Source organism: Sceloporus occidentalis, unplaced genomic scaffold (assembly GCF_023333645.1).
Source record: "Sceloporus occidentalis isolate IW3139 unplaced genomic scaffold, rSceOcc1.0.p SCAF_8, whole genome shotgun sequence".
Lineage (NCBI taxonomy): Eukaryota > Metazoa > Chordata > Lepidosauria > Squamata > Phrynosomatidae > Sceloporus > Sceloporus occidentalis.
This window is the reverse complement of record NW_028316988.1, coordinates 2,890,256-2,918,040: the sequence shown is the minus strand read 5'-3', so window position 1 is coordinate 2,918,040 and position 27,785 is coordinate 2,890,256. Positions and strand designations below refer to the sequence as shown.

The window sequence follows — 27,785 nt, the reverse complement described above, 5'->3', positions numbered from 1 at the left end:
ATATCTGATCCCTCTTCATTTCCCTGCTTTCCTTCCACCGCCTTTTAGTTTGCAAATGAATCTGCACTTGGATGTTATCGCCAAAGGGACGGGGGCGAGGGGTTGAAAGAAAAAAGTGAACGCATGAGAAAGAACGAAAGATAAAACGGAAGAAAAACAAGCCCCGTAACACAACGTCGTTTCAACGGCCACAATGTGATGCTGTCATTTCATGCTGTGTGTGAGATGAAGCAATGTCTTGGCTTAGAAGTGAGGGGAGGAGGAAAAAAATTAAGAGCAAAAACGAGAGAGAGAAAGAGAGAGAACACCAGCAACCTGCAGGGCTTTCAGTCGCCTTTTCTGTGTCATTCTCATTTCCTGCAAATTCTGTAGAGGAGGCAAGAGAAAAGAAGAGAAGAGGGACAAGAAGAGAAGGAACCGGGTGGTTAAGTCCTGTACGTTTATCTGTCGCAGCACACAATCCTTGAGAGACGTGCTCTGTTTACCAGATACCCGGCTCTCTCTGCATTCGGTACAGAATCAAGATTTCTCCACTTCAAAACAGAGACTCCTGGATCTTGGAATCAGAGCAAATGACGCTCATTCTGATGCATCCGAAACATACACACATCACGCCTCTGCCCAGGAAACCCCCCCAAAATGACAAAGATACCTGCAGTGTAGTTTCCCCCAAGATGGTACTGTCCAGATGCTTGGGGGTTCAATCCCCAAATCTTCTGACAGTATGGAAATACATTTAGGCTGCAATCATATTGATAAATTTAAGACATTACTTATCGTTCTGATCCTTGCATGCAATCCCAAGGAGAACGTAAATTTCCTGGGTACTCCAACAAAACTTCATGGTGCACCGTGGAGCCATTACTGGAGAATAACCCACACAGTATGAACTATATGGACGCATTACTGCCACAGCTGACTGGAAATTAAAAGTTCTTCATCATCTATTTTAAAGAACCATCACTCCATCGCCTGCATCGACAAAGGGTTATGGTTTTGTGATGGTTCAAGTAGAGTTTATTGATGGTCTCTTGAAACATCGTCTACCAAATTATGATGACATTTGGCTAAATGCAAGACACTGGTTGTTCCAACTCCAAACAACCATATCCAGCATGGCTATGGCTCAGGATCTGGAGGCTGCATGGCTAAAGAAAGCTGTTCTACAACATCTAGAAAGTCTATCTGGAGCAGGGATGGGCAGAGTTTGGTCCCCAAGAGCCATTTTTGTGGCCCACGGGGTTTAAAAATATCTGCAGTTAAATGCCTGCAGGTTTTTCTTTTCAAAACCAATACTTCTTTGCTTCAGAATGCCCCCAACTGACCTTTATGGAGCCAGTAAGGCCTCCAAAGATGTGCACCCCTCTCTTTTTCACACAAATGCAGCCATTCCAGGGTACTTTACTGCCTCCACTCACCAAATAAAAAAAAAAAAAAGATTATTGGAGGTAGAAAAATCTTATGCGCAGTTCTGTCCCTTCTATGCAGCACAAATACATGCTGAATAAATCCAAAAACTAGCTCTTTGCTTCCAGAGATGGCTACCGCTTTGTGCCAAGCAGCAGGACTAGCCCAGCCCATACTCTCCTTGCTCAGTCATAAAACAATCCCTTAGGTACCATTCGTAACATCTCCTCTGATTAGAAGCATTTCTCCACGGTTCAGAAGCTCCATTTTCCAGCTTCTTTTTAAAAATACCAATGCTGGGATGGAATCAAGAATGCCCAGCATGCTATCCTTTCCAACCCTCCCTACCTGCCGCTTGTGAGCACTCCCCTTCTAATGCTTCCCTCTAATATTGATTAATATTGTGTTTTTCACAGCGGGAGGGAGTGCACACAAGGCTACGCTAAGGCTTAGTGTTATGCGTATGTGCCAAAATACATGCAACCTCTTCCTTCGCCTCTCTTCCTCCAGCATGGGAAGGGATGATATATAAATCAGGCTGCAGTTTCAAGTGAACACAGCTCTCCCTAATCTATAGCCCTCTAGATATCTAAGGGCTCTAATCCTGGTGTGCCAGGAAGGCACAAGGTTGAAGGAGGGTGCTTTGGCAGACCCCTGGCTTTCCATTCTGAACAAACCAGGAATTGTGGTTTTATAAATCTAGTTTGTTAACCACATTAGCTCAACTATCCAGGGTTTATAGTTGGCTTATCAGGCAAGCGACCTGAGTTTATTTGAAAGCACAATTCCTGGTTCACACATAACTAATTACAAGCCCAAAGTTCTAGAATTATAGAATAATAATAATAATAATAATAATAATAATAAATTTTATCTCTTTCCTACCTCTCCTCAAGGCTCAATCTTAAGAGCTGGAAGGGGCTGCAACTCCCTGCCATGCAGGAGGACACAACTACCACACTTCTGAAAGATGCCCATCCAAGCTCTGTTTAAAGACCTCCAAAGAAGGAGAACCCATCATCTTCTGAGACAGTCTATTCCACCGTCAAAAAGTTCTTACACTAAAGAAAATCTTCCTAATGTTTAAGTGGGATTTCTTTTCTTGCAATTTGAAGCCACTGGGTCTCATTCTCTGAAGCAACAGAAAACAAGCTCTTCCCATTTCCTACTTGACATCCCGTCAGATATGTAAAGATGCCTATCATGTTACTTTTGGTCCTCATAAAGCTTGGTTTCCAGACCCCTAGTAATAATAGTTGCCCTCCTCTGACACATTCCAGCCTGTAGACATCTATCTGTGGTGCTTCTGACCAGAGCAGAATAGAGTGGCACTTCTTCTTCCTTTGATCTGGATACTATATTCCTATTGATGCAGCCCAGAATTGAATTGGCCTTTTTGGTTCCTGCACCACATTGTTGACTCTTGTCTAGCTAGGGATATACTATGATCCCTAGATCCTTTTTGCATGCACTGCATACATGTCAGGTGTCACCGATCATATATTTGTGCATTTCACGTTTTCTACCTAGACCTTTATCCTTGATGAAATTAATTTTGCTAGCCTTGGCCCAGCTCTCCAATCTGTCAAAGCCATCTTGAATTCTGAGCCTGTCCTCTGGAGTACTAGCTCCCACCACCCATTAAAAAAATTTGGTGTCATCTGCAAATCTGATACGATATGCAGATGATAGGCATGTCTTCTTTTGCATCATTTGCTAAACTGAATTCTGGTTTATTCCTTCTGCCAGGTGCGAGAAAGAGAGAAGGAGATAGTGTGAGATCTGAGAACTTGCTTGGGATCCCTTCTGCCTGGGCACATAGCACTCGACCATGGTTAGCGTTACATGTGATAGCCATTGTTTCAAGTCAAAAAAGTACTGGTATTTTAATCTTTCTAATATCCTACTGCAGATGCCTTGAAGGATATCAGCAGAAATAGAAAGTATTAGAACCTATTGAAAAGAAAGCTCACTTTTTAACATAGATTTTGGGTCATTTTGAACAAGGAACAGCCTATTTTTGGAAGGGGGGGGAGGCAGTTGCCATTTGAATGGAAATAAGACTGAAATGGGAAAGGACAAAATCACTGCAGAGGTCAGTGCCCTGCTTTCCTCTGCTTTCGGATAAACCCAGGTATCCATTTTCTCGGGATGCTGACAAGGAAAAGTGCCAAGGCCTTGGAGTCTGTGACTCAGCATTATGCAGCCTTTAGGGAATAGTGATGCCAACCTGCTTTGCATGTTAAAAACCTCCTGCTGCTGCAGCATTGCTTTTTATAGCCATAAGTAGCAAAATCCTTCAACACACACACAGAGCAAACCTCAGAAAAATCCTCTCAAGAAAACAAAACAGACCAAAAAGTCAAAGGCAAAGGAGCTTTGGGGTTTTGGATAATACACATTCTGCCTTCTAATTTCATCCAGAGCATCTTGTCCTCGTTCCAGTATGAGGTTTCTTTCCTCACCTTGGCTCTCAACACTGCAACTCAGTGGAAATAAACCTATTTCCAAAGGCAACACTGCCAACAGATGGTGAGAGCGCCAAACACCTGGGCTTTACAAGCAGTCCGATATAACTAGGGGAGACTGCACAGTTTGCTCTGCGCTGAAATGGTATTTCTATTTTTCAGCCTCCATCTGTTCTCTTGCATGGTCTCAGAGAAGAGAGACACATGCCTATTGAACTGCAACCATAAAACTGGAGTGGAGTGAAAAAGTTGGAGAGAAACAGAAGTCCCAACAGATTTGAAACCACACTCTTCTGCTGTCAGGATGCCAAGGCATGCCCTCGAAGCACCTTACCTTGCCAGCAAGCGCCAACCACCAGCTGGGATTCTATTTTGGAGGGATGGAGTGGATAGTCCTCCGTCACGGGGAAAGGGTCAAAGGAAACCCCGTCGACGTACAGCGAGACTGTTGGAAACTCTATATTGAGGATGTAGTGATGCCACTCCTTATCACACACCTGGAAAAGGAAAGATGGCAAGGATTTGTTTATTGCTTTAAGGTATGTTTTAATCTGGAAACTGCTTAATTGTATTTTAAGGGGTGAGTTATTGGGATACGGGATTGTATATTTTAAAGTGTAAGCTACCCTGATTGTGTTGCACATGGAGGCATCATATAATAAATATTATTATTATCATTATTATTATTATTAGCCTTTCTGGTTAGATTACCGCACCCACTTGCCCACCCAATAATGATCTTCCTTCTAAGACACTACTTCATGCCTCTAAAGAAGTAGACTGCAGTTCACATAAGCTTCTGCAAATAAAAATGGTTAATCTCCAACATGCCACAGGACTCTCCTCTTGTTTTTGCTGGAGCAGATTAACTCAGCTACCCTCCTGAAAAATCTGCTAATCAGGAGAAATCACTAGACCGAAATAATTTTGCAAACAGCCTGTTGCAAAAGGATATTCTCTCGCTAAATGATGGAGAGATGTTGCGCACGCAGCTGGAGCTCCCCAAGGAGATAAGCCTGGCTTCATCACTGCTGGCTTTCTGAAAACTGTCTGCGGAGATACATTTATTCCATCTAAGTCTGCAGTTGACATTTCAAAAACCTTTAGCTGTTTGGTGTGTGGGTATTTTTAAACTGTAATTGTCTTCTCGCAATCTTCTCAGCTTTCTTGTGAAAGCAGTGCTTCCAAAGAAAAGCTGGGCAAAACATTTGTTAAGGTAAATAATATACGTTTACTTCCTAGCTACAGAAAAAATAAAAATCCTTATGGAATCGGAAAGCTAAACACATTATGGCCTCAATTGAGCGCGTCCTCAGCGTAGAACCAATATCCACATGCGGACCTTATGTTATGCTGACCCATATACCACCCAACTTACTTTAAAGCCCCAAAGCCACTTTGCACAGCCATTCAGTGCTTCACGGCCAGAAGGCAGGATCAGAGATGTGTCTGGCTACAGCCATGTGCTGAAATCCATGGGTATCCTCCAAGGGTCTCTGGCTATAGAGGCAAGAGTTGCCAGATGCTCCTCTAATCTTTCCTGCTGTGAAGCATGGAATGGCCATGCTCACTTCGGGGCTTTAAAATGAGCTGGGACAGGGCCTTTTGGTACTGTGCAGCGATGAAAGGAATACTGATCAGGACTTGCTAATGTACCTTTTATATTGCTGCTTGTGACTGCAAAGCTTTGGGGGTACAGGAAATGTGTTTTTCAGGGGGCTGTATGCCAGAAGTTGTTAATGCACCTTTCCCGCCATGGCGAGTTTAGCCACAGGTGGTGAGATATCTATGGAGAGGAGGTAGGCATGCTTCAAGCTTGTCTAAGGTTGTGAAACGAATCTAGCCATAACTACAAAGAAGGGTGGAATAGGAACGAGAGGGGCAAAATGTGTTTATAGATTGTAATACATGAGAATGGATCCCACCATGAGTATGGAATTGTGTGTAGTTTAATTGGACAATGTTAATGTTTGTTGCTTAGTTCTGACAAAGAATGACTCTGGACTGGATCTACAGTTAATGAATAAAGGTTTTCTGAGTTTAACTACTGTAGCCTAAGTTTCTGAACTTGGTTCTTGCTGGACTTGACACCTTGCAGCACCCGAAAAAGCACATCTGCAATGTGTAAGGAATGTTGGGATGGACCATAGCAACGAACTAACATAGTGATGTTGCCTTGGTTGTTAATAGGTATGGCAAGATGTGAACGATGAAAAACAGCCAAGGCCAGTGGCAAGTGAGGAACCCCTGGAAAAGCCTTCCCATGCCCACCTGGTTTAGTTTCCAGTGGAACTCCGCTGGTTTGTAACTCTGCCCTTCAGAGGGATCTTGGCGGAAGAGGAACACTAGCCGGCAATTGTGGACGTAGAGAGAATAATGGTGTCGGTTCATATCTGTGTGGAGGAAATTAGATGTGTTACCACAGCCGAGGGGGTTAGCAATTGTGTAGAAGGCTAGGGGATGGCACAAGTCCCCCAAGAGACCCTGGAGGGCTGCACCTCCTGCAAATAAAAAAAGAGTCAAAGGCTCTCTTGTTTGCAATATCCAAAGCAGCCATTAGCTAGGACCTTGCCTGGATATGCTTATATACATTAACAATTCAGCACCAACTTGGTATGGAAACCTTCCCAAAGCTGAGTCCCTTCCAATGTTCTGACCCACATCAGTCCCTAATACCTTCAGGTGGGGCTGATGGCAGTTGCTGCTCAACAACATCTGGACAGAGAGCTATAGTGCCTCACCATACTACAAATTGCAGGATCCCACAAGATATTGCCATGGCAGTTAAAGCGGAATCATAGCATTATAACTGTGCACTGAGAAAGGACTCCTGGAGGGCCACACATTCTTCATCCCTCCTTTTAAAAGGAGAAAAGCCTGGTGCTTTTTCACAGGCAAAGATGAGACTGGTGCTGGTGGGATTTCATCCTCTCAGGGCAATGGCAAATTTGAACTGTGACTCCTTCATAAAGGTGGAAGCAACCTCTTCCTATTGAATCCAACTTTCTGTTGAATAAGAAAGGGGTCTGTAGTAAAAAACCATTTGGAGAGACTCAATTTGGGAAAGGCTGTGTTATGAATAGAGGGAGTTTCTTTAAAAAGTGCAGGAGACAGAAGCAAACGGAGTTGGTTTCTAAAAGAAAAACACCTCCCATAAGGGTAATTCTACCATGATTTTTTTTTTGACAGCCAACAAGTGGCACTGCAGGATGTCAGGGGGAAAATTATTGGCACACAATTTCACATTGAAATTTCACAGAGAGGCATAAGAGGAGGACGTTGAAGAAGCAATAACCAAATAAATGACCGGGAGCAGGCAGGGTTGCTTATGGGAGCTTGAATTTTTAGCTGCCAAGCAAAAGTTCCCCCATCATTTCATGTGGAAAGAGACACACACAGAGAGCTTTGCTAACATGTGTGCACTTGGTAGCAAAAGACATGGAACCTGGATTTGGGAAATTATCTGAATCATAACATGCTCTCCAGCCTGTGCATATTTTAAATTGTGAAAATTTCCACTTTGTTTCAGCTAGTGTCAGCCATGAAATCTGGCTGGAGGCTGAGAGACACACAAACATGTCTGGAAGGCAATAGCCTTTGTTGCAAATAATTGTACTTTTGAGCTAGTAGTACCAGGTTAGGAAAAAAATGCTCTATACATCTCTACACTCTGATGTTAAATTCTCTGTGGCAAAGTTTTCCTAGCATATCAAAGAAAGAATGGTTCTAATGATAATATCATTCACTCGCGTTTTAAACCTCCTTTTTAAAATCTCATTATTTATAGGGCTCCAGAGTTGTCCTTTTTAATGAAGAGTTAACATCTTGAGTTCATTTTAGGCTGCATCTGCACTGGAGAAATAATGCAATTTGACACTGCTTTGTCATGGCTCAGTGCTATGGAATCCTGGGAACTGTAGTCTGTTGTGGCACCAGAGCTGTCTGACAGCGAAGGCAAAATGACTCACAAAACTACAATTCCCAGATTTCCATAGCATTGAGCCATGACTGTTGAAGTGGTGTCAAATTGCAATATTTCTGCAGTGCAGATTAGACCTCGCACTGATTCTCACAAGATTCAGATTGAAGGAAGGAGTCTTTGCTATTAGCCATTGAGGGTGCTTTTCTCCCAAAGGGATCCAGGTTCCTATGATATTTCTCTTATTAAATTAAGCAGGAAATGCTCAAAAGTAGAAAGAGAGCTTTGGTTGAACCTTGAAAGAGCAGAGTTTTCTTTGCTCAAAATGGCTGTTTCAGTCTGTTCCAGATGGCAACGCACAATTCCCTTGCTCTATTAAAGTTCAAATAACAAAACCCAAGTTATCCTGTTTCCTTTGTATCAATATCATCTTCCAAATTACTGTTTGCCATGTTCACAGGCTGGTGCTATTCACAGAGAAAGCTATTCATAGGTGGGAGGGAAGGGAGTAGGGGGAAGGAGAGAAGTATGCTCTCCCAGAAAAACAAAATCAATCAAGTCTTTTGTGCAGTCGGTTCCTTCTGCAAATATACCAAGGAATCATCTTGCAACACCTGCTACAGAGAACTAGAAGGCATCAACGCCCACGCTTCTGTCTACTTGCTAACATGAAGAATTGTATCTTTCCCCCCAAAAGCACAAAATCGGAACAGAGTGTCGCTTCAGACCCTTGCTGCGCCAACAATGGAAAAATAAAGAAGAGAAATCAGAGATTTGCCAATTATTTTCCCTCCTTCTCGACTGCATCTAGACGTGTTTTTGTGGATTTTCTTCCCTCCCCAACCTGGTACCATACTTGTAATGCTTGTGAACATGCTATGACTTTATAGCAGCTTAGCCAGTGGCTGGGGATGGCATGCGCCTCTCTACAAAACTAGACAACTGTCTCAGTTTGATTCTTTTGCTTTTCCCAACCTGTCTTGTCTGAGTTGCAGAGGATGGCCTCCTTCTCCCTGCTCCCAGGCCCGTGCCTCATCCACACTGAGATCACAAAAGGCTCTTTCATGTTGACGGTGACAACGTTGTCTGGTATTTTCACGGCTTGGGTGCCGTTAAACTCGAAGACCTGGTCGCTGTCGTGGCCGTTGTCGGTCGGAAGGCCTATTGTCCAGTTTGCCGTGTTGCTCGGAGGGGGAAGCAGCTCCGCCGTCCCCGAGGAAGCACCTGCAATTGAGTGATGAAGAACAAGCTAGCAGCGGATTCCCGATGGGAGGAAAATGAACACAATTACTCGGCTTCTACGTGCGCGGAGCGAGTTGACAATCGCTAGCCTTTCAGCGTTAGCAGTAAAATCTCAGCGCAGGCATTGTGGGCGAAACTTTCACTGTCGCAGACCCGAGGAGAGCAGCACAGATTTCCTTTTCCCTGTTATTTAATGCGCTGGCGAATATCCAGCTCCCATTATCTACAGTACCTCTGGCCCCTTCTGTGACATGAATTCCATTATACAGTAATGGCACTCCACTGGCCCAATTCTCCTTTCAGATTGATGAACAGTATCCCTACTTCTCAGCACTCTCCTCACATATAGGCTCCCTTTCTTCGGCTCCCCAACCTCAGCCTTTCATTTGCCAGCACTGCGGCCACCTCTGAAGATGGGTAAAAAAGGGACCAAAACCCAACCTCCATTTTCAAGGGCAAAGACACTACAGGGTTGTCAGATCCAATTTATTTTTCACCTCCCTTCAAAAAAGCCTCATGTTCCACATACCAGAGCCAGGTATAAGAGAAATGAACCAAACCTGAATGAAAGAAAGGGGACCCTCTTAAAACATTCAGTATTAATAAATTCCTGTAACAGAACTACAGCCTGAACTGAAATTCATTATATCCTGAAGTCTGTCCCAAACAGAGTGGTGTAGTGGTTTCATCACAGCTTTAGAGACCAGGGTTCAAATCCCCGCTCAGCCATGGAAAACCCTTGAATGAACTTAGACAAGTCACATTCTGTCAGCCTCAAAGGAAGGCAATGGCAAACCCCCTTGGAGCAAATCATGCCCAGAAAACCCTGTGAAAGGTTCACCTTGGGGTTGCCACAGGTTGGAAATGACTTGAAGGCACACAACAACACAAAAACAAATTCTTGCTGATCCACTGCAAGTCACCCTGGGATCTTCCAGTACAGGCCCTACTGCTTTTCGGCTTAGACCTTGGAAATGTTACTTCTTTTAGAGAGTACAATTCCAGAACACCCTAGACAGCATGGCCAAAGGGAGCTGTTACAAAAAAGGTAACTTTTCTAATCTCTGTTTCTGCTTACTCTTTCCAACTACTCATTATGTGTCCAGACATGCAACCTTCAGCAGCTAAGTAAAGAGATACTGGGAGATGATGTTCTCTTGATGTTTTGGACTATATCTCCCAGTGTTCCTGACTGTGGACCATATAGCCTGGGGCAGGCAGCAGCCAAAATCCAAACTATCTGAGGCTGAGGAAAGCTGAGCTATCATGAGAATTAGAAATGGGAGAAGTCAGTCTGCCTGCCTTCCTAGGAGCTATTTTAACACTGCATGGTCTGCATGCGGATTTCTTAAGACCACATGGTGAAAAGTCTGTTTTTTCCTTTCTCCCTGGATTCATATTTTTCAGCATCCTTGCCTAGCAGGGAAAAAATATTAGAATTCAAAAGGGAGGCAAGAAAAAAGGCACAATATGTGATCCCCACCTACCCAAATCAGCCAGACAGTATCTTACCGCAAAGCCTGTGCAGAGATTTTTCAGCGTATGTATCTCGGTCACAACCTTTCCCAATGTGGTTGGTCTCCAGTTCGATGGTGGCTTGTACGGATGTGATGGGCTCATCGCACGTCTCCAAATGGATGTTAGGGAAGAGAGAGAGCGCACCTGTCCCTGGTTCGTATTCCATTCTTTTGCTCCATCCTGAATTTACCAATGAAAAGGTAATTGTTACCCAGTGTGCTGAACAAGGACTCTGTGAGAACAGATTTCGGATCCCTACAGAGCCATGGAATCCCACCTTAAGCAAGTCGCACTCTCTCGGTCTCAGAGGAAAGCAATGGCAAACCCTCTCTGAACAAATCATGCTCAAAAAACCCCATAATAGCATCATTCTCAGGTCACTGTAAGTCAGAAATGGTTTGAAGGCGCACAACAACTTCACCCTCCCATCTGAAAAGGTTCCCTAAGTGTGTAATAAGTGAATAATAATGATTATGAAAGGACCAGAAATGTACTGACCTCAAGCATATAATAAAAAAGCTGGTGAACTAACCTTGCCATCCTGGCTTGCATGTTGGTTTTATAGTAATCTTCACCAGTACGTCTTCTGTAGCCCTTTTCTTCCCACAGTCGTAGGCTGTCACTGTGAGCTTATACTGGTGCTCCTTCCCGTAGTTGAGTTTCTCCGAGTTCTTAATGTAACCTAACAATGAGAGCAAACCTGTTTTAAAATGGTGTAGAAGGAGGAGAATCTCGCAGGTACGAATAATAATTACTTCTTCTGAATTAAGAGAAAATCAGGGCACACATTTGGAAAGGAATGGATCAGGGCATAGGTTTGAGAAGGAAGGGGACAAGGGATTACAAGAAAGCAAAATAGAATATGGAAACAAATAATCCATTTTCTGTTCCGTAGCTGTTTCTCAGTTTGGGTTTTTATTACCTATTCTTTTGTTAATATTGGTGGATTAATGGTTTTGCTAACCCTTTACAAATATTAGCCCTTGTGGTCTCTTCCAGCTCTATGATTCTCTGAATTAATAGCCTGAATGATTGCACAATTACTCATGGTGATGCTAGTGTTATTTACTGACAGCTAATCTCTACTGGATAACCTCTACATTTTATAACTCATTGTTTTTTGTTTGTGATCTGTTTTCTTTAATTTTTGGATACTTTTTAAACTTCAAAACCTCATACCATGTTGCCTGAACAAACTATGTCATTTGCAAAATGCATCACTTGAGGAGCCCAGAATGTGATACTCCCCTAGTATTGCTGAACTGCCGTTTCCATTATCACAGTTTGCACAGCCAACTCTGATCAATCTCATCAATGGGAACAAGGATCAATCCTTACACCTCTCCCTCTTTCTCAACAGCTTTTTGACCACTAAGAATCTCTTGGGGAAAACGCTAAAAGAATGCTACCATCACTGCAGCTCTACAGAATGTGGTCAAGAAAATTACTTATCTTTTTAAGCTAAAAAAGGCAAATAAATACCAAAAAAGAGAGACTTTTACACAACACAAGACAAAGCGAGTCAGAGTTAAATGCTACTCATTGGGCTTAATAGACACTAACCCAAACACTGGCCACTGGGCAGAATCTGTCTCCTCCTTACCATCTTTGTCGATAGTAAAGGGGACGTCCGGAGTGACGATTTCGTAGCTGCAGATCTGGCTGAACTGGGGAGAGCAGTCAGCGTCCACCGCTTCCACTTTCAAGACGTTGTCGTACCTCTTTCCTTCGATCACAGTGGCCTTGTAGGACTTCTCCTTAAAGACTGGCGCATACTCGTTGACGTCGTTCACCTGGATGTGCACCGTTGCTCTGGAATCAGAAAACGGATCCTTGTTAAATGTCCAGCAGAGTCAAAATAAACCATGAGCTGCAATGAGTTCACAGCCAACTGTGTACAAGTATGCTGACGTTCCCTCTTTTGAAAATACTCTCCCAACTACACTTGTGAGGGTATGGTTACTCTCATTTTATAGAGATGCTGAGCTGAGAAAGATGGATACACGTAGTAAACCATGACTAGAGAGGTAAAACCCCAGATAAAACCCAGGGAAAATCAGAAAAAATTGGGAAATTTGTGTTAAAAAATTTTTCTGGACCTTCACATCTCTCTATTCATGACCATAAACACTTACACTTTCTTCAATCTAATGCCCTCCAGATGTTTCAGACGCTGATTCTCATTACCAATGGCCATGTGGTGGGAATTATAGGATAACACATCTGGAGCTTGGGGAAGACTGGTCTCCATCACTTACATGTGTTGAACTGATATTGCTCATCTCTGCCCCCCACAAAAAAGGGCATGAAACAATAGTAAAACTTGAATCTAAAGAAACCACAATGGAAACCATATTTAAAAATGAAGCAGAAACACATTATGCTGTAGCAGCTTGAGTGTTAGACTATAACACTGGAGACCAGGTTTCGAATCCCTGCTTGGCCACAGCAACCCACTGGGTTGATCTTGGGCAAGTCACACTTTTCAGCTTCAGAGGAAGGCAAAGGCAAACCTCCACTGGACAAATCTTGCCAAGAAAACTCCATGATGGGGTCGTCATAAGTCAGAAACAACATGAAGACACACAACTACAAAAAAACTCATCAATATAAAATAGCATCAAGCATTCAGGTTCCAAGTTTGTAAGCCGCCACTAATAATGTCCTCTCTGGTATTTTCAGATGTGACTCGAAAGAGGGCAGGAACAAGAGAAGCCCCCAACCCATGTCTTAAAAAGTAGGGCAGTCTTGTACTAGTGAATATGGCCTCTCAAATAACTTGTTCCCAAGTCAATTAGGTTTTTTGTAGGTCGCACTTTGAATTGGCACTTTGAATTGCGTGCCAAAATAGACCAAGTGTTAATGGAGCCACTGTAACAAGGAAGTCACGTGCCTCTCAAAATTCTGGCCTCCGACTCTGGACCAGCTGAAAATGTTAGGTATTTTTCAGAGGCTGACCCACAGAGATTGGACTGCAGCACCAGATTCAGCAGTAAGGTGTGCCTGGGAGTGTATCTACACTGCTGAATTATAGCACTCTGATACCCCACTTTAACTGAAACGACTCCATCGGGATTTGTGCCAGAGAGCTTTGGTGCCTTCCCAAACTATAGATTTCAGAATTCTATAGAATGGCACCATGGTAGTTAAAGTAATGTCAAACTATAGGTCTGCAGTGTGTATACTGAACTTATACATGGATGCAAGCTAAATGTTGATAAAGGCACAGCTAATGTCCCTTCATACTTGAATGCAGGGCTAGGGGACCTACAGTTCTCCAGGTGTCATTGGGCTGCAGCTCCCTCAATTCCTCACCATTTGGCTATACTAGCAAAGACTGATGGGAGCTGCAGTTTGACTACATCTGGAGGGCTCTCACCTGCTTGATCATCAGCATCCGTTGATTTCTGTGTTCCTTTTTTGATGGCAAGACCATGCTCAGAACAACTAACAGGAGGAGAAGATTAAAATGTCCATGATCTCCCTATCTGCAGGATCCAATTCACCTTCAACAGAAATGCATAAGAACTGGAGGGAAAGCACCAGAATCTGCCACCCCCGGATCTCTAATGTTTAAAGCTGCTCCTCACTCTTAGGTTTTACACATCTAACACAGTGACAGGTCAGATATTCAGCTTTCCTGCTATAAATGGCACCCTATTAAGCCATGAATTATGAGAGCTAAATAAAGATGGGAAATTGGCTCTGTCAGCAGGATTAGGCATGTTTTATTACAATCCCAGATTTATTAAACCGAAGGCCAAGTTGTCTAATTTCTTGAAGGCAAAGATTTCTTTTAAAAAGCCAAAGAAGAAGCAAGTGACAATTCATCACCTTCTTAAAACAGAAAAGCCTTTGAAGAATTGTGACTTCTTTCCTCTTGAGTTTCAAGGTTAATAGAAAAAAATATATGTCCTTTATTAGTAAGCAACTCAAAGAGAACCCTTGGAGGATCAAGTCTCAGGCATGCAAACACTTTCTGGAAAGCAAGCTTGTTGTGTGCTCCCGAAGCATCTATTCAATGCACACACACACACCAGTTCTTGTTTCCAGCAGAAGTTCGTTTCTGTAAATAAAACAGTGCACAAAATTGCCTGCCATCTCGAGGATGACCCATTTTGTATTTCAGATTCCTCATTCAATTCCCATCCCAAAACAACACTTGGTTCAGCATCCCCAGCACAAAGAATAGGGCACTGATGGTGGTGGCACTGAATTGCTTTCCTTGTGGCAAGAGGGAAAATGTTTAATATGCCACTGGAGGGTGAATGGGCTTCTCTATGTATAGGTTGTGGAGTATATGAGATCTTCTAGGGGCTTCAAGGAGCGGTGGAGGACCTTTGGCCCTCCAGCCTTTGGATTTCAGCTCCCAGACACTCCACTCAACATGGCAGTGGTGAAGAAACATGGGCATTATAGCTGGAGAAGAGCGCTGAGGATACTGTGGACAGCAAGAAAATTAAACAAAGGGTCCTTGGACAGATCAAGCCTGAAATATCCCTGGAAGCTAAGATGATCAAGGTGAAGCTGTTGTCATTTGGCCACATCATGAGAAGGCATGATGCACTAGAAAAGGCATAAGGCTAGGAAAGGTGGAGGGCAGCAGAAAGCAAGGAAGACTGTATGAACAGACTGAATCATGGGTCTGAATTTGCAGGAACTAAGCAGAACAGTGGAGGACAGAGGGTCATGGAGATGTCTCATCTACAGGTTCACCATGAGTTGGGGCCAACTTCAGAGCAGTTAACAACAACAACAAAATTCAAAGCTCTTCACCCTTGGCATTACAACTGCAATGTCCTCTCATATGTGTCAGATGAGAAAGCTGATGTGTATTCACATCCTATCTGTGATGGTAAGCTAGATGTAACTATCATCAGCACCACATCTTCAGTGCTCTTTGAGAAATCCACTAAGGGAAGAGCGAAGGGCAGGGTGGCCAACTGTGGAAAGGCAGGGGGGTCCCTCCCCATGAGCCACGGAGTGATGCTATATCCACCTCCCATTCTAGGAAGCAGCATGCAGCCCTTGGACCACTCTCTCCCCAGCCTGTCCTAGATGTACACTTTAGACAGGGGCACGTGACTACAGATTTCCCTGGGAATAAGCAAGTCAACAGTGCCAGCTTAGGCCATAAACCCTTGTCGCATTGGTGACCTCTTCTGCCTGAGCTTTGTTTGTAAGCTCCATACAGTGTGGCAGCCCCCTTCTGTCTCTCTTTCCACCGCCAGAGCTGCCTCTGGCGCCTGCTGGGTGTCATCTGATAATAATTTCCCCCTTCTCAGTGCAGACAGCAGGCTGCTTCAACATTATCCTCACACTGGAAAGCAATGCTATTAACTCCCATCCATGTGATTTTGCAATAATAGCACCTCTCTGTAGAGAATGCTCTCGAGGGCCTTCTGATCAAGCACACTGTAGCAATGTTTCTGCTACCTGCCTGACTGCTCCACTGATGGCCAAGTCCACACATGACCTCTAAATGTGTCACAGGACATAAGGCCATCTGAACAACCATTTTGTCACACTTCCATGTTTCCAGAGCAAACGAAAACTGCAGCACATGTGGCCAAGCAACATCAGAGTGTGGTCAAGATTTATTGATGAGGAAAGGCATACAAGCTAAGATGCTGCAAGATCCTTTTGCGTACAGACATCCTTCAAGAGACATTCTGATTTTGCATACAGGGGAAACAGACTGTCTCTTCTAAGAAGGCATGTGCCAACTGCAGTTTTTATAACAGGATTATATTAAAAAACATTGCTGCTTGATTGTATAGTTGTGTAGGCAAGACAGAATCACCTTCCAACAGTTAGGGCAGCCATTTCCCGAGTCCGCATATAGACCATGCCTGTGGTGACCTTGTCACTGAATTTGCTGGTCTTCCTCATCCTCCCCTTCACATTTCCATTGTATTTGCTCAGCAGGATGTAGGCGGAGTGGTAAATACAATAACCAATAATAACCAGTCTATAATAATAACTAGTCTATAGACTCGTTCTTTTCATTTCACATTCTTTCCTATGTGCATTGTGACTTTTTGTTGGTAAGCATGATAACAACCCTACCCCCCATCTGTATTTATATCTTAATGTATATCTGTGCCACAATGGGAAGCAGTAACTGTCAGAGTAGCATGTAACTGCACTGTAATCTAGAATCAGGATGTGGATCAGGATTCAACTGTCATCGTGCCTCCCGGAGTTGGCACCAAGGTTCCCCCTTGGATCATCGACCCCACCACCTGGTTTCCATTTCATTCAACAGCAGAAAGTAGAAACCACATCCCGTCGCTGGGAGAGAAGGGAGGGATAAATAACCAAGAGAATCCAGACTTCCTTTTTCTCCCACCCACGCGGTACTTACTTGTGGGATTTTTTCATGTTGGCTCCATCTGGTCCCTTGCCACAGTCGTAGGCTTGGATGGTGAAGGTATAGTCTTTCTGCAGCTCGCAGTCCAGCTTCTCTTTGGATCGGATCATCCCCTCGCCAGTGGATTTGTCCACCACCACCGCTTCGAAGGGGACATTTTGCCCGTGGATTTTAAATCCACAGATCTCACCTAAGAGATGCAAAAGCAACTGCAGTTAGGGTTTTCAGGCAGCGAAAGCATGTGCCTTGATGTGTTTGTGTGTGTGTGAAAGATTGAGATGGAGAGACAGTGTTTTTAAAAACAAGTATCACTCAACGGATTTGCAGCCAAAGGGGTTTGTGAGGGTCTGTGGACAAAGCAAGAGCACTGTGCTTGAAAAGATGGGTGAGCTCTGGGAATTGTAGTCTTTTGGCTTTTTTAATAAAATTAAATTAAAAGGCATACATATTGCTTTCCAAGCAACTGGGTTTACTTTGCATCCATTCATGCAGGAACACAAAAAGAGAGAAAGAGAAAAGAGAAAGAGAAGAGAGATGTAGACAGGCATTTCACAGGAGTACTTGAGAAACTCTAGGGCAAAAAGAGTAGATGTCTTAAGAGAGCACACAGTCAAGGCCTAGAATAGTCTTTTCTATGCCAAGCTACTGGGAAATAGCTAGGCAGCTTGTTGGGGTTTTTTGACCATAGCAGAAGGTTAAAAATGCGCAGTTACAAAGTTGTGGAGGGAAAGGGGGCAAAGAAGAGATGGAAAGAAAGCTCCAAGGTATTATATAAATACGTATCGAAGATTCAGCACTATAATTCACAAAAATTCTGTCAATTGGTCGAAAAGACAAAGTCTTCCTGTGCAATGTACCTGGCTTTAAAAAAAGAGAGAGAGCGTCAGGGAATCAAAATGAACTACTGAATGAAAATGGTAGAAATACCAACTTCTCAGGCATCCATTTCAACAGCTACCTACTAGCTTGGCATTACCAGTGTTAGGTCGCCCTGGGGTTTAACCTGCTGCATTATACTTCAATAATACTACAGTTTAAACCATCTAGAAGGGACCAGTATAGGGCTGGTGCAAACATGTAGTACAGTGGGCCCTTGGTATCTGTGGGGTTTGGTTCCAGGACTCTGCCTGGGTACCAAAAAATGAAAAATGATCAAGTCCCATATTTTTAAATGTCAGCGCTGTGAAATTGCAGAAGAAATTACATGGGTTGCTGGTCACTCCAACTCTTTTCCTCACAAGCGCATCCACATTTGCCAGCTTCAGCAAGACTTTCTGGGGGGTTTTCCTCCCAAATATTGTTTTTCAATCCGTGGGAGGTTGAATTCATAGATCTGGAGCCTGCAGATCCAGAGGGTCCACTGTATTTCTATCATGCTAACCATGGTTTAGGAGATTCGGTGTGGCCCACATGCTCCTACACGCCTCCCTACACCATCTGCCTTGTAGGATGACATCGATGTGGTTAGTTTCAAACCAGGGATCAGAAACTTCACAACCACAGTGTCACCATTTGGAAACAAATCATGGTTAACAGAGACATCAATAGAGCTGCAGCTTTGAATCAGGGTTAGCTCTAAAAGGGATGCGAAGGCAGAAGGGTTGACAATCTCAAAGTGTGTTCTGCAACTGGGAACATTACACTGGAGCTGAGCCATAGCATCTTATGGTATCAGAGGTGTTCCAGAATCGAGGCTGTGCATTTCTAGCAAACGCTATACAATCCAAAGCTTTAATGCTGCCCCGGAGGTGGGCAACATTACTCATTAACAAAATATGGCTAATACACCCCTCATAAAACAATGTTATTAGAAAGAGATCTAAGGGACAGTTTAAATGAAGAGCAAAACTCCCCAGTTCAAATGGATGTCTGATTTACCGATATTTCTAGCCAAGGGTCGGTTACATAACATTTTCTTCTATCCATATATTTTGAGAGGAGGGTGGGGTGAAGGGGGGAAAAACTGGGAAGACAAAATGGGGTCAAGAGGCATGACAGGATCTTCTGTTTAAGTGCTGATTCCCCATTTCATAACCAAACGTTAGTGGGTTAATATTCATAAAAAAGGGATAGAAAGAACCCTTCATCACCTTCTTTGGTGACTGTCACCTCAAAACTCTCTAAAGGGAGAAAAGATAAACCCAAGTCAGTAATACAGGAAAGGCTGAAGGGAGCAAATAAGGAAAAGGTCAAAGATGCAGACATTACACAGAAAACCTCTGAACATTTTTTTCCTTTCCAAAACTAAAAGAAAATCTGGTTGTCAGTTGCTACGAATACAATGAATTATCAGATCTTTAACGTATACCCACCCACCATTTTTAAATTCAGAAATACTGGAGCATCAGTTCTAAATGCACACATGCTTTCAGCTCCAGGAATCGTAAGATAAATCAAAGAGCATGTTCCAACTTGGCCGACAGAATACCATTCTTGGGTCTTTCTCTCATCTTGCCTTTCTTTCCTACTCAGCTGGTTATGCATTTCTCATAAACCATACAGTTTTGAAACCTAGGTTAAAAGTCTATCTGTCTGGGAGCTCAATCCACTGGAGCTGCTTCCAAGTGAACATGTCCAGGATCACGCTAACATGAGTACAGATGATAAAGTGGTCAAATGAGGTTGTTTTTTCCACTACTGCTCAAACGTGCCATTTGCATTGACATGATGCGTGGGCATGTAGTGGTTAAGCCTCCAACAGTGACTGGTTGAATGATAGCACTCTCTCCAGCGGTACAACCTCTCAAGCGTTGAGTTTCTCTCATCACTTACTACCTGAACGGTTTCAATCAGAGATGCCAAGGATGGAAGCGGAGATTTTCAGGAGAGGCCCTTCTCTCCCTCCTCGCCACCCTTCACCATTTGCTTGGTGCAAATGGACCCTCCCTGGCTATCTTTTCATTAGCAAGGGAGCATCTTTTTCTTTCGTCTCGCCCTTGGGAACCATTTTACAAAAGGGCTTTTCCTGGCATGTCATATTGCTATCCTTTAGTTTTCAGTGGAGATGTTTTAAATGGTTCTAATTCTATAGAGAGTTTTGTGCCATTTTAAGCATAATTTTGGTGGGGTTTTTTTTTAGCACCTATTTCTTCTTATCTTACGAGTCCCAGCTTTGGGACAAAGTAGGGATATAGACTAATTAATACAATGTCATGTAAGCTGAGATCTCCTGCAAGTAAAACTGCTTTCCTATACTCAAGTGTGGACTTTCCCCTACAAGAAACTGGGTTACACTTCATCAGGGCTGGATCTAGACTGGGACAAAAATGTTCCCAGTCATTGCAAAAGCAGAGCTTGGAAAAGCTTGAAGTATAAACTCCAGAATCCAGTTTTCTTTTAGTCTACAACTCCTCCGTGTTGGGATTTGGAAAAGCTGTAATCCCAAAACAGAGACCCGCAAAGTATAGTGGCTTGAGTGCTGGACTAAGGACTCTGAGGCCTGTTACAGACTGCCAAAATAAAGCTGCTTCGGATCTCTTTGGAGGTATGCTATTTAAATGATGCATGGGTCCTAAGAGTCCAGAGGTTGCGCCAAAGCCACACTCCATTCCTAAGCACTGGAGTGCAGCTTTGGTGCAACTTCCTGATTCTTAGGATGCATGCATCATTTAAACAGCATGCCTCCAAAGAGACCCAAAGCAGCTTTATTTTGGCAGTCCAAGGTTCGAACCCCTGGTCAGCCATGAAAACTCAGTAGGTCTCCTTGGACAAGTCAAACACTCCCACTGCCAGCAGCAGAGGCCAGCAATGGGAAACCTCCTCTGAATAAATCTTGCCAAAAGAAAACCCTGTGATAGATTCACCATGAGTTGGAAATGACTTGAAGGCACGCGGCTATAACAAGAGCCCCAAATGCGTAGCTTTCTGATGCTGTGAGCAAGAGCCTTTTGCTTCCCCGCCTCTGCAGTCTGCAAGCCATTCTTCTTGTTCATCTGTTGAGCTCTAGGAGAGCAACCAAGCAGAAGGAGAGGATCAGGGAAGGAGAACTACCTGGCTTTCCTAAGTGCTGAGTAACTGTAAGCACATTCCACCCAGACAAAATACAGAGGCATCTCTTCTCTACCCTGCCATTTAACATGGAGCAGACATGCCAGTTCTTAGGCAAGGAGCATTGCCAACCGGTGTGCCAGGGACTCAGCAGGGTGCCAGGTGGGCATGTTGCATGTTGCAACTGTGGCCCTATGGCATCCCAGATCAGCTGGCTTTCGGGATGTGTGGGTGCCAAGTTGTGGGAGGACCAACGCTTCCTACACAGCCTTTCACGACTTTTCCGAATACAATCGTTGCCTACAGCGCTTCATAAATAAAGGTTAATAATAATAATAATACTTCTATCCTTCTGCTCTCCAAATGCAGAGCTCAAGAAGTAATGAATGCAAGTAGGCTGCTTCAGCAGCAATAACCTTTGTAGGCTGCCATGCCTCCTTTCACTAGTTAAACAGGATAACAACAGCAAGCCCCTCTCTCTGTGAAGTTATTCACATATAGTTTTTATAGGTCTTGCATGTACAAAATTGTACCCTTCAGAGCAACTGGGGATTGTCACAATCAAAAGCAACTCTCTGGTTACAACAAAGTCACCTCCCATGAGATTCTCTCAGGTGTGTTTGATGGCATTTATAGCCAGATATGAGAACTGGTGTGATGTAAAGATCTAAGTGTTGGACAAGGAGACCAGGATTTGAATTCCCACTCAACCACAGAAACCTACTTTGGGCAAGTCATATTCTCTCAGCCTGAGAAAATGGCAGAGGCAAACCTCCTGTGGATCAACCGGATCAAGGAAAACCCATGACAGGTTCACCTAAGGATCGCAATGTGTCAGAGTTGATTTGAAGGCATGTAACAACAGCTAGATAGTTAAGACACACCCAAAGCTCAAAATGCTGCAAAGTAACTCTGTGTTAGATAGCTCTGTACTGTATATCAAAGGTAGATGCTTGCGGACTGCCTCTCTTTACCCCTATCAGCCATTCCCTTTTCTTGGATTTGCAGTCTCTAAAAATCAATGCTTCCCAGGTTATCTGTTGCGGAAGATCATTCTCAGCCTCTGAGGATGGCAATGGCAAGCCCCCCCTGAAAAATATTGCCAAGAAAACCCCATTATAGGGTTGTCTTAGGGTCACCATAAGTTGGACGCAACTTGAAGGCATATAACAACAAGACCACTGACACCTATTCGTTGCAACATATAAAACTGCAAACTGTCCTCCCTTTTGTATGGACATCTGGCTTAATCGCACCAGGGCAACAAACTTCTATTATTGCACAAGCTCTGGCCAAATACACAGCCACCATAAAAAAAGTCCAGGCACAAAGGTGACTTCAAAAACATCTTTCACTAGCTCCAACGTCTCTCAGCTTTGGGAGTCAAAACATTCCCATTTGAAGGATTAAGAGCCTAGCCAGGCAGGCATTGCGTGGAAAGACCCAAAAAGTAGAGGGAAGGGGGCAGGCAAAAAGTGTGTTAGTGTGACAGTTGTGTCAGGGCTTGCATGAAAATAAACTGTTTAACAAAGGCCGCTCAGCTCTTGGCCACCTGAACTGGATTCTGAACTAGAGCATCAGTGCCAGCCTCTGCTGTGAGGCAAGTCGAGCATCACTGTTCTTGGCACTCTGGCGTCATTGCCGATCCATGTAACCACACTCTCTGTGCCACAAATGTGTTTATGGGAGTATTAAACATCTTCTTTGAAAGCAAAACATGAAATTATTGGGAGTGGGAGGAAGAAGCCACCCTGAAGAATGCATAGAAGGAAGCGTCCCTTTCTCTTAAAAGAAGATGGCACACAGAGAGACAGGATGGTGTAGTGGTTTGAGTGCTTGACTATGACTCTGGAGATTAGGGTTTGAATCCCTGCTCAACCACTGGGTGACCCTAGGCAGGTCACATTCTCTCAGCCTCAGAGGGAAGCAAAGGTACCCCCCCCCCCCCGAACTGCAATGCAAGAGGCTAGATGGACCCTGCATTATCAAGTGGATCCTAATGCATCCTCCAAAGGCATTGGAAGCTCTTGCTTTCACAATGGCGGATCTCTGCTTTGTTTTTAAAGCCGCAGCCAAATGAGGGGAGGGGAAAAAATCCTTGCAAATATTTGAAGCAGAAGGGTCTGGTGTATTTGAAGCAGCAATCCTTCTTTGAATTCGAGCCAGTCCTCTCTTTCCAAGTCTGTTGCACAGCAATGGGGGAGGAGGAGAAGAGAGAGCATTGAGCTGGACATATTCCAAGCATGGCACATTCTTTCGCTGGGCTTTGAAGTGTGGCACTCAGTTGGCCACTCACTGTTCTAGAGAAAAAGCCAAGAATTCCACCCAAACATGCATTTCTGAGCGCTGTGAGAACGACCGGCATTTCAAAAAAGAAAGAAAGAAAGATGCACAGAAAGGACCGCTTTGTTGCTGCTCTGCGCATGCTAACTGAGCCAAGAGTCGCCGTTTAAGATGCGTTCCTTATTTTCAGGCCTTAACTAATGAGTATGAAATGTTTTCACAAGAGCTGCAGAGATGAAACCTTCTTTTTTTAAAATGCCAAGAACAGAATTCCAGATTCTGGATGAAAACATTTAAATCCAGAGTTAAAGGTTTTGTTGTTAGATTGCTATCAAGTGGGTGACGACTTATGGCTCCCCTATGCATGAGAGGCCTCCAAGAGACACCAATATTAACATTATACCTACTCAGGTCCAGCAAAGTCTCATAAAAATGAAGACGTGAAGCATGAACAATGGGCAACCTTAGCATTGAGATATGACAGTATGGGATATGGGATACAGTACTTAATTCTTGCTATAAGAGTATGTTCCTTATACACACAATTAATGTTTCAAGTTTAATGCCAGGGTGTTGTTTTTGTTTTAACACTCTCATTTTAAGGCAGTAAAACCATGGCCTACTTGACAGTACAATGCAATTTTTTTCTTTATTAACTATACCAAAGACTTTCAGAAGGAACTCAACATTTGCTTTAACTGAGAAAAGCCCAAAAGACAAATGAATGGATCCAAGATCAGCTCAAGCCCGAATGATCCTTAGAAGCCAATGTGATTTCTGAGGCTATCACATCTTGGATGGAGCAAGATATCACATGACTAACTGGAATAATAATATTGATAAAGTGGGAGGCAGTGGGAAAAGTGGATCACAGGATTGATTCGATAAAAGTTGTCATGAGTTTGCAAGGCTGCTGATGACTAAGGCTCTTGGAGGTGTGCCATTCAAACCGTCGCCATAATTCAAAGCTGACTTGACAGCAAACAACAATAATGTAAAGGTATTTCTGAAGCTTTAAGGATTTGCACAGGGATTGCAAGTAGAATCATACAACTAAGCCTTCCATGACTCCTGCCATAGCTATTTTGAATCCCAGACAAATCATATATAGGTTGAAAGTCAGAGGACTATGACATTCACTTGCAATGCAGCCTTTACTTGGTTAGCTTACCAGAAACTGCACCAAACTGGGGGGTGAAAGAGACATAGGTTATTCTTGATAGCCAAAACTCAAAGCTAGATGCAGAGAGATCTTGTAGCACCTTTGAGCCTAACAGAAATAAAGAAGTTGGCAGCATGAGCTTTTATAGACTTCAGTCTACTTCCTTAGATGCCAAAAGTGTGAGATGTAGTGGTATCCTACAAAGAGCACTGGTTCTTATAGGTAACTGTTCTTTGTCACTAAGTCACCAACCACAGATCTTCTGCCAGGTGCCCTATCAAAGACAACTCCACCTGGAGATGCCAACAATTGAACCCAGGATTGTCTGCAAACAAGGCATGCCCTTACTACTGAGCTATGGTCCATCCCACTATGGAGCCACCAAAGTCAAAGGTCTGAAACCCCAGGGAACCAGTGTAGCTAGAATGACCAATGCTCACTTCATTAAAAGCAGCTATTTTCACTAACACTAAGAGGGTGAAAATCAGACTTCAGACTATTATTGGAACTGAAGAATATAGTCAAAACAGGTTCTTCAGGCTCTATGCTAATGCCAGACAGTCTCACCACAGAACAGCCTATTGTGCGTTTGCAACCAAACTGGAGTTGGATCACGCAGGTCAGAAATGAAAGCCAATACGATAAGCACCAACTCTCTTAACATTTCTGCCAGCTGCAAATGCTTTGTTTCATTTTCCAGTCAAGGACGCAGTGCCACAAATGGTTTACTTAGCAAAGGTTTGACGCCAACAAACCTCTAATTAAAAGCTTACATTAATGGTAATAAAGACAGACTTAACACCAAATGCTCTCCTGCGCATAATCTCCTTAAGTCAGACCCGAGTTGCAACCTGTGTGAGGGGTTTTTTCCTCGCTCTTTATCAAAGGAAACTGGTTTCAATGTGAGTGGCTCATTGTTGACAGAGACCTACCAAAACAGGGTAGTGACAAATAAAATTATGGACAGGTTGGAGCCTTTAGTTATTCCTACAGGTCCAGCATTTTAAACTTAATACAGCAGAGAGTTTTCCTTCCAGCATCCATGACTAATGCCCACCAAGCTTTTCTTTTCTAATTACTTCCCATGGCATCTCCATTCATTACTATGTTGTTCTTTAAGGCCTTTACTCCCAAAGGATACCCTCTGCCTCTACATCAGCCTTTCTCAAATAGTGGGGCAGGCCCCCCAGGGGGCGCGCGAGGTTCCGTAAAGGGGGGCGCGAGGCTCTGTTATGCAGAGGTGTACTTATAACAATTTTATAGACAAATGATACTATTTACAGTTGCGCGGGGGGCGCGAAATGTTTTCTTCTTCCTAGGGGGGACATGACAGAAAATAATTGAGAAGCACTGCTCTACATCACAGCCTTCAAAATCAGCTTTCTCCAACCTTATGTTCTCCAGATCTTCTCTGGACCACCATGAGCCCAAGCCAACATGGCCAGTGATCAAAAGGTCCCCAGGATGCGGAAGGCCTGGTATCTTCTGGCGCACTGGCAGTGAGACAGAGGATGAGTAGTCATGTCTATTGTTTTAGGCTAACCTGGTTCCTGGCCTGGTAAGAAGGGCTTGAGTTCACAGACAGCAAAAGAGCCATGCTTTGTTCCTACCCAAAAACAGAAGCTTTATGTCTCTTCCTTGCGACTTCTGTCCATTACGCTGTTTACATGTGCACCAAGCCACATGGCACAGATATTATGGCGTAAACCTTCAAAGACTAGAATTAGATCCATTTTAGAATTGATATTTCTAATTCACCAAACATTACCTCATTAACACTGCTAAGCTTTCAAAAGGCCAGAAGACTTTCTCTGAAGACGCCAGCCACAGATGCTGGCGAAACGTAAGGAAGAAAATCTTCTAGAACGTGGCCACATAGCCTGAAAAACCCACCAAAAACTATGGATGCCGGCCATGAAAGCCTTTGACGTCACGCCAGAAGACTTTGTTTTAGCTTCACACTGAACCCCACCCAGCTGTTTCATACTCAGGTATTTATTAAACTATTTATACTGCATGCTATATCACAATATCTCAGAGCAGCATACAAGTAAAATCAACCTTAACAAATGAAAGAAATTTAAACCATTTAAATCAACTGAAAAAAATATTAAACAAGTCGACAAGGAAAAAACAGATTAAGGAAGTCTGAACAATTTAGAAACATGTTCAGAGGTATTTTGGAATGAATGAATTAAGGCCCCAAAGGCCTAACTCTAACCTTTCTATTACAGGGGACAGTCATGTTTTTGCTTGGCACCTAAACAAGGCAAGTGCTGGCACCAGTCAGGCCTCCAAAGGGAGGGCATTCCACAACTGCGGTGCCACAGCTGAGAAAGCCCTCTCCCATACCTTCCCACAATGTATTGACTTTGAAGAAGAAGACTGTATTCTATACATAGTATGAATAGTGTTCAAATCTTCTATTTCAATTCCATTACATGAAATGCAATCATGATCTTCTGCACCACAGTGCAGCCCACTCATCTCAAATTACATCTTTTTAGGAAGAGTAACTCAATGGTTTACTTTCAGGAAAGCATGTCCGTTTAACCAGGTTTCCCTGCCTTAAATATATACATGAGATGTTTCCCGCTTTCTGAGTGACAATCTACATTTATCCATGTCAAACCCTGCTTTGGTTATCTACTAAGCGCCCTAATCATTTGAGATGACTGGCATCTCCTTAAACAAGGAAATGACATGGCGCTCCCGATGTTGTTTGACTGCAACTCCCAGCATGCATCACCACGAACATGCTGAGTAGAGCTACTGGGAGTTATAGTCCAACAGCATCTGGAGGGCTTAACAATTCCCACATGTCCCCTAGCAATGTGATATAAATTGGGTTTGCAGTACTATTTCCTCCCTCTGGAGTAAATGTAAGTGAAGATGCTGGCCCGCAGGACTAATCTTTTTGTAGCCTTCTTTTCCAATTTGGGTCCTCGCTACTGAAACAGAACGGTTAGAACAATTTTCAAAAACAACATCTATCAAGTGTGTGCTTTGGTTTTCTTTGGCCGGCTTGTGTTTCTCATGCTTCCCAAGATACAGCAGTTACCAAATATACCCCAAGGCCCTCATACCTGCAAAACGGAGAGGTGCGTCCTTATCCAGTGCTATCAATGGGGGGTCCAGCAGGACTGTGTTGTCGTTCTCTGTAACTATGCCATGGTATGTCGTTTCGATCCATGGTTTGTGCTTGTTTACTGTAAAAGAAGAGGGAAAGGGAAGGAAGATTAACCACAGCACACGCCAGTATTCGTCTATTTATATTCGCTGGTTTAAAACACAGGGAGCTGGTGGTCCTCCAGATACGGATGAAATACTACTCCCATCATCCATCATCATTAGCCAGACTGGTACAAGATGATGGAAACTGGAATCCTACATCACCAGGAGGGCCTTCATGGTCCACAGCCATGT

General features: G+C 43.5%; 1 protein-coding gene across 4 annotated transcripts in view; it reads right to left on the bottom strand.

Annotated features, from left to right (window-relative positions):
- The window catches only part of LOC149307668 (calsyntenin-1-like), a 57,014-nt gene that overhangs the window by 12,464 nt on the left and 16,765 nt on the right, over positions 1-27,785 (bottom strand). Inside the window, exons 2-11 of one of the 4 annotated variants that reach the window (XM_089534220.1) lie at positions 27,446-27,568; positions 19,018-19,047; positions 16,922-17,117; positions 12,158-12,366; positions 11,087-11,236; positions 10,549-10,734; positions 8,770-9,018; positions 6,147-6,268; positions 4,210-4,372; positions 316-366 (exon numbers count right to left, since the gene is read on the bottom strand). In XM_089534220.1, the coding sequence (XP_089390346.1) occupies positions 316-366; positions 4,210-4,372; positions 6,147-6,268; positions 8,770-9,018; positions 10,549-10,734; positions 11,087-11,236; positions 12,158-12,366; positions 16,922-17,117; positions 19,018-19,047; positions 27,446-27,568 (1,479 nt within the window). The remainder of the gene's footprint in view (positions 1-315; positions 367-4,209; positions 4,373-6,146; positions 6,269-8,769; positions 9,019-10,548; positions 10,735-11,086; positions 11,237-12,157; positions 12,367-16,921; positions 17,118-19,017; positions 19,048-27,445; positions 27,569-27,785) is intronic. The other 3 variants (XM_089534222.1, XM_089534221.1, XM_089534223.1) reach the window with 3 other exon arrangements.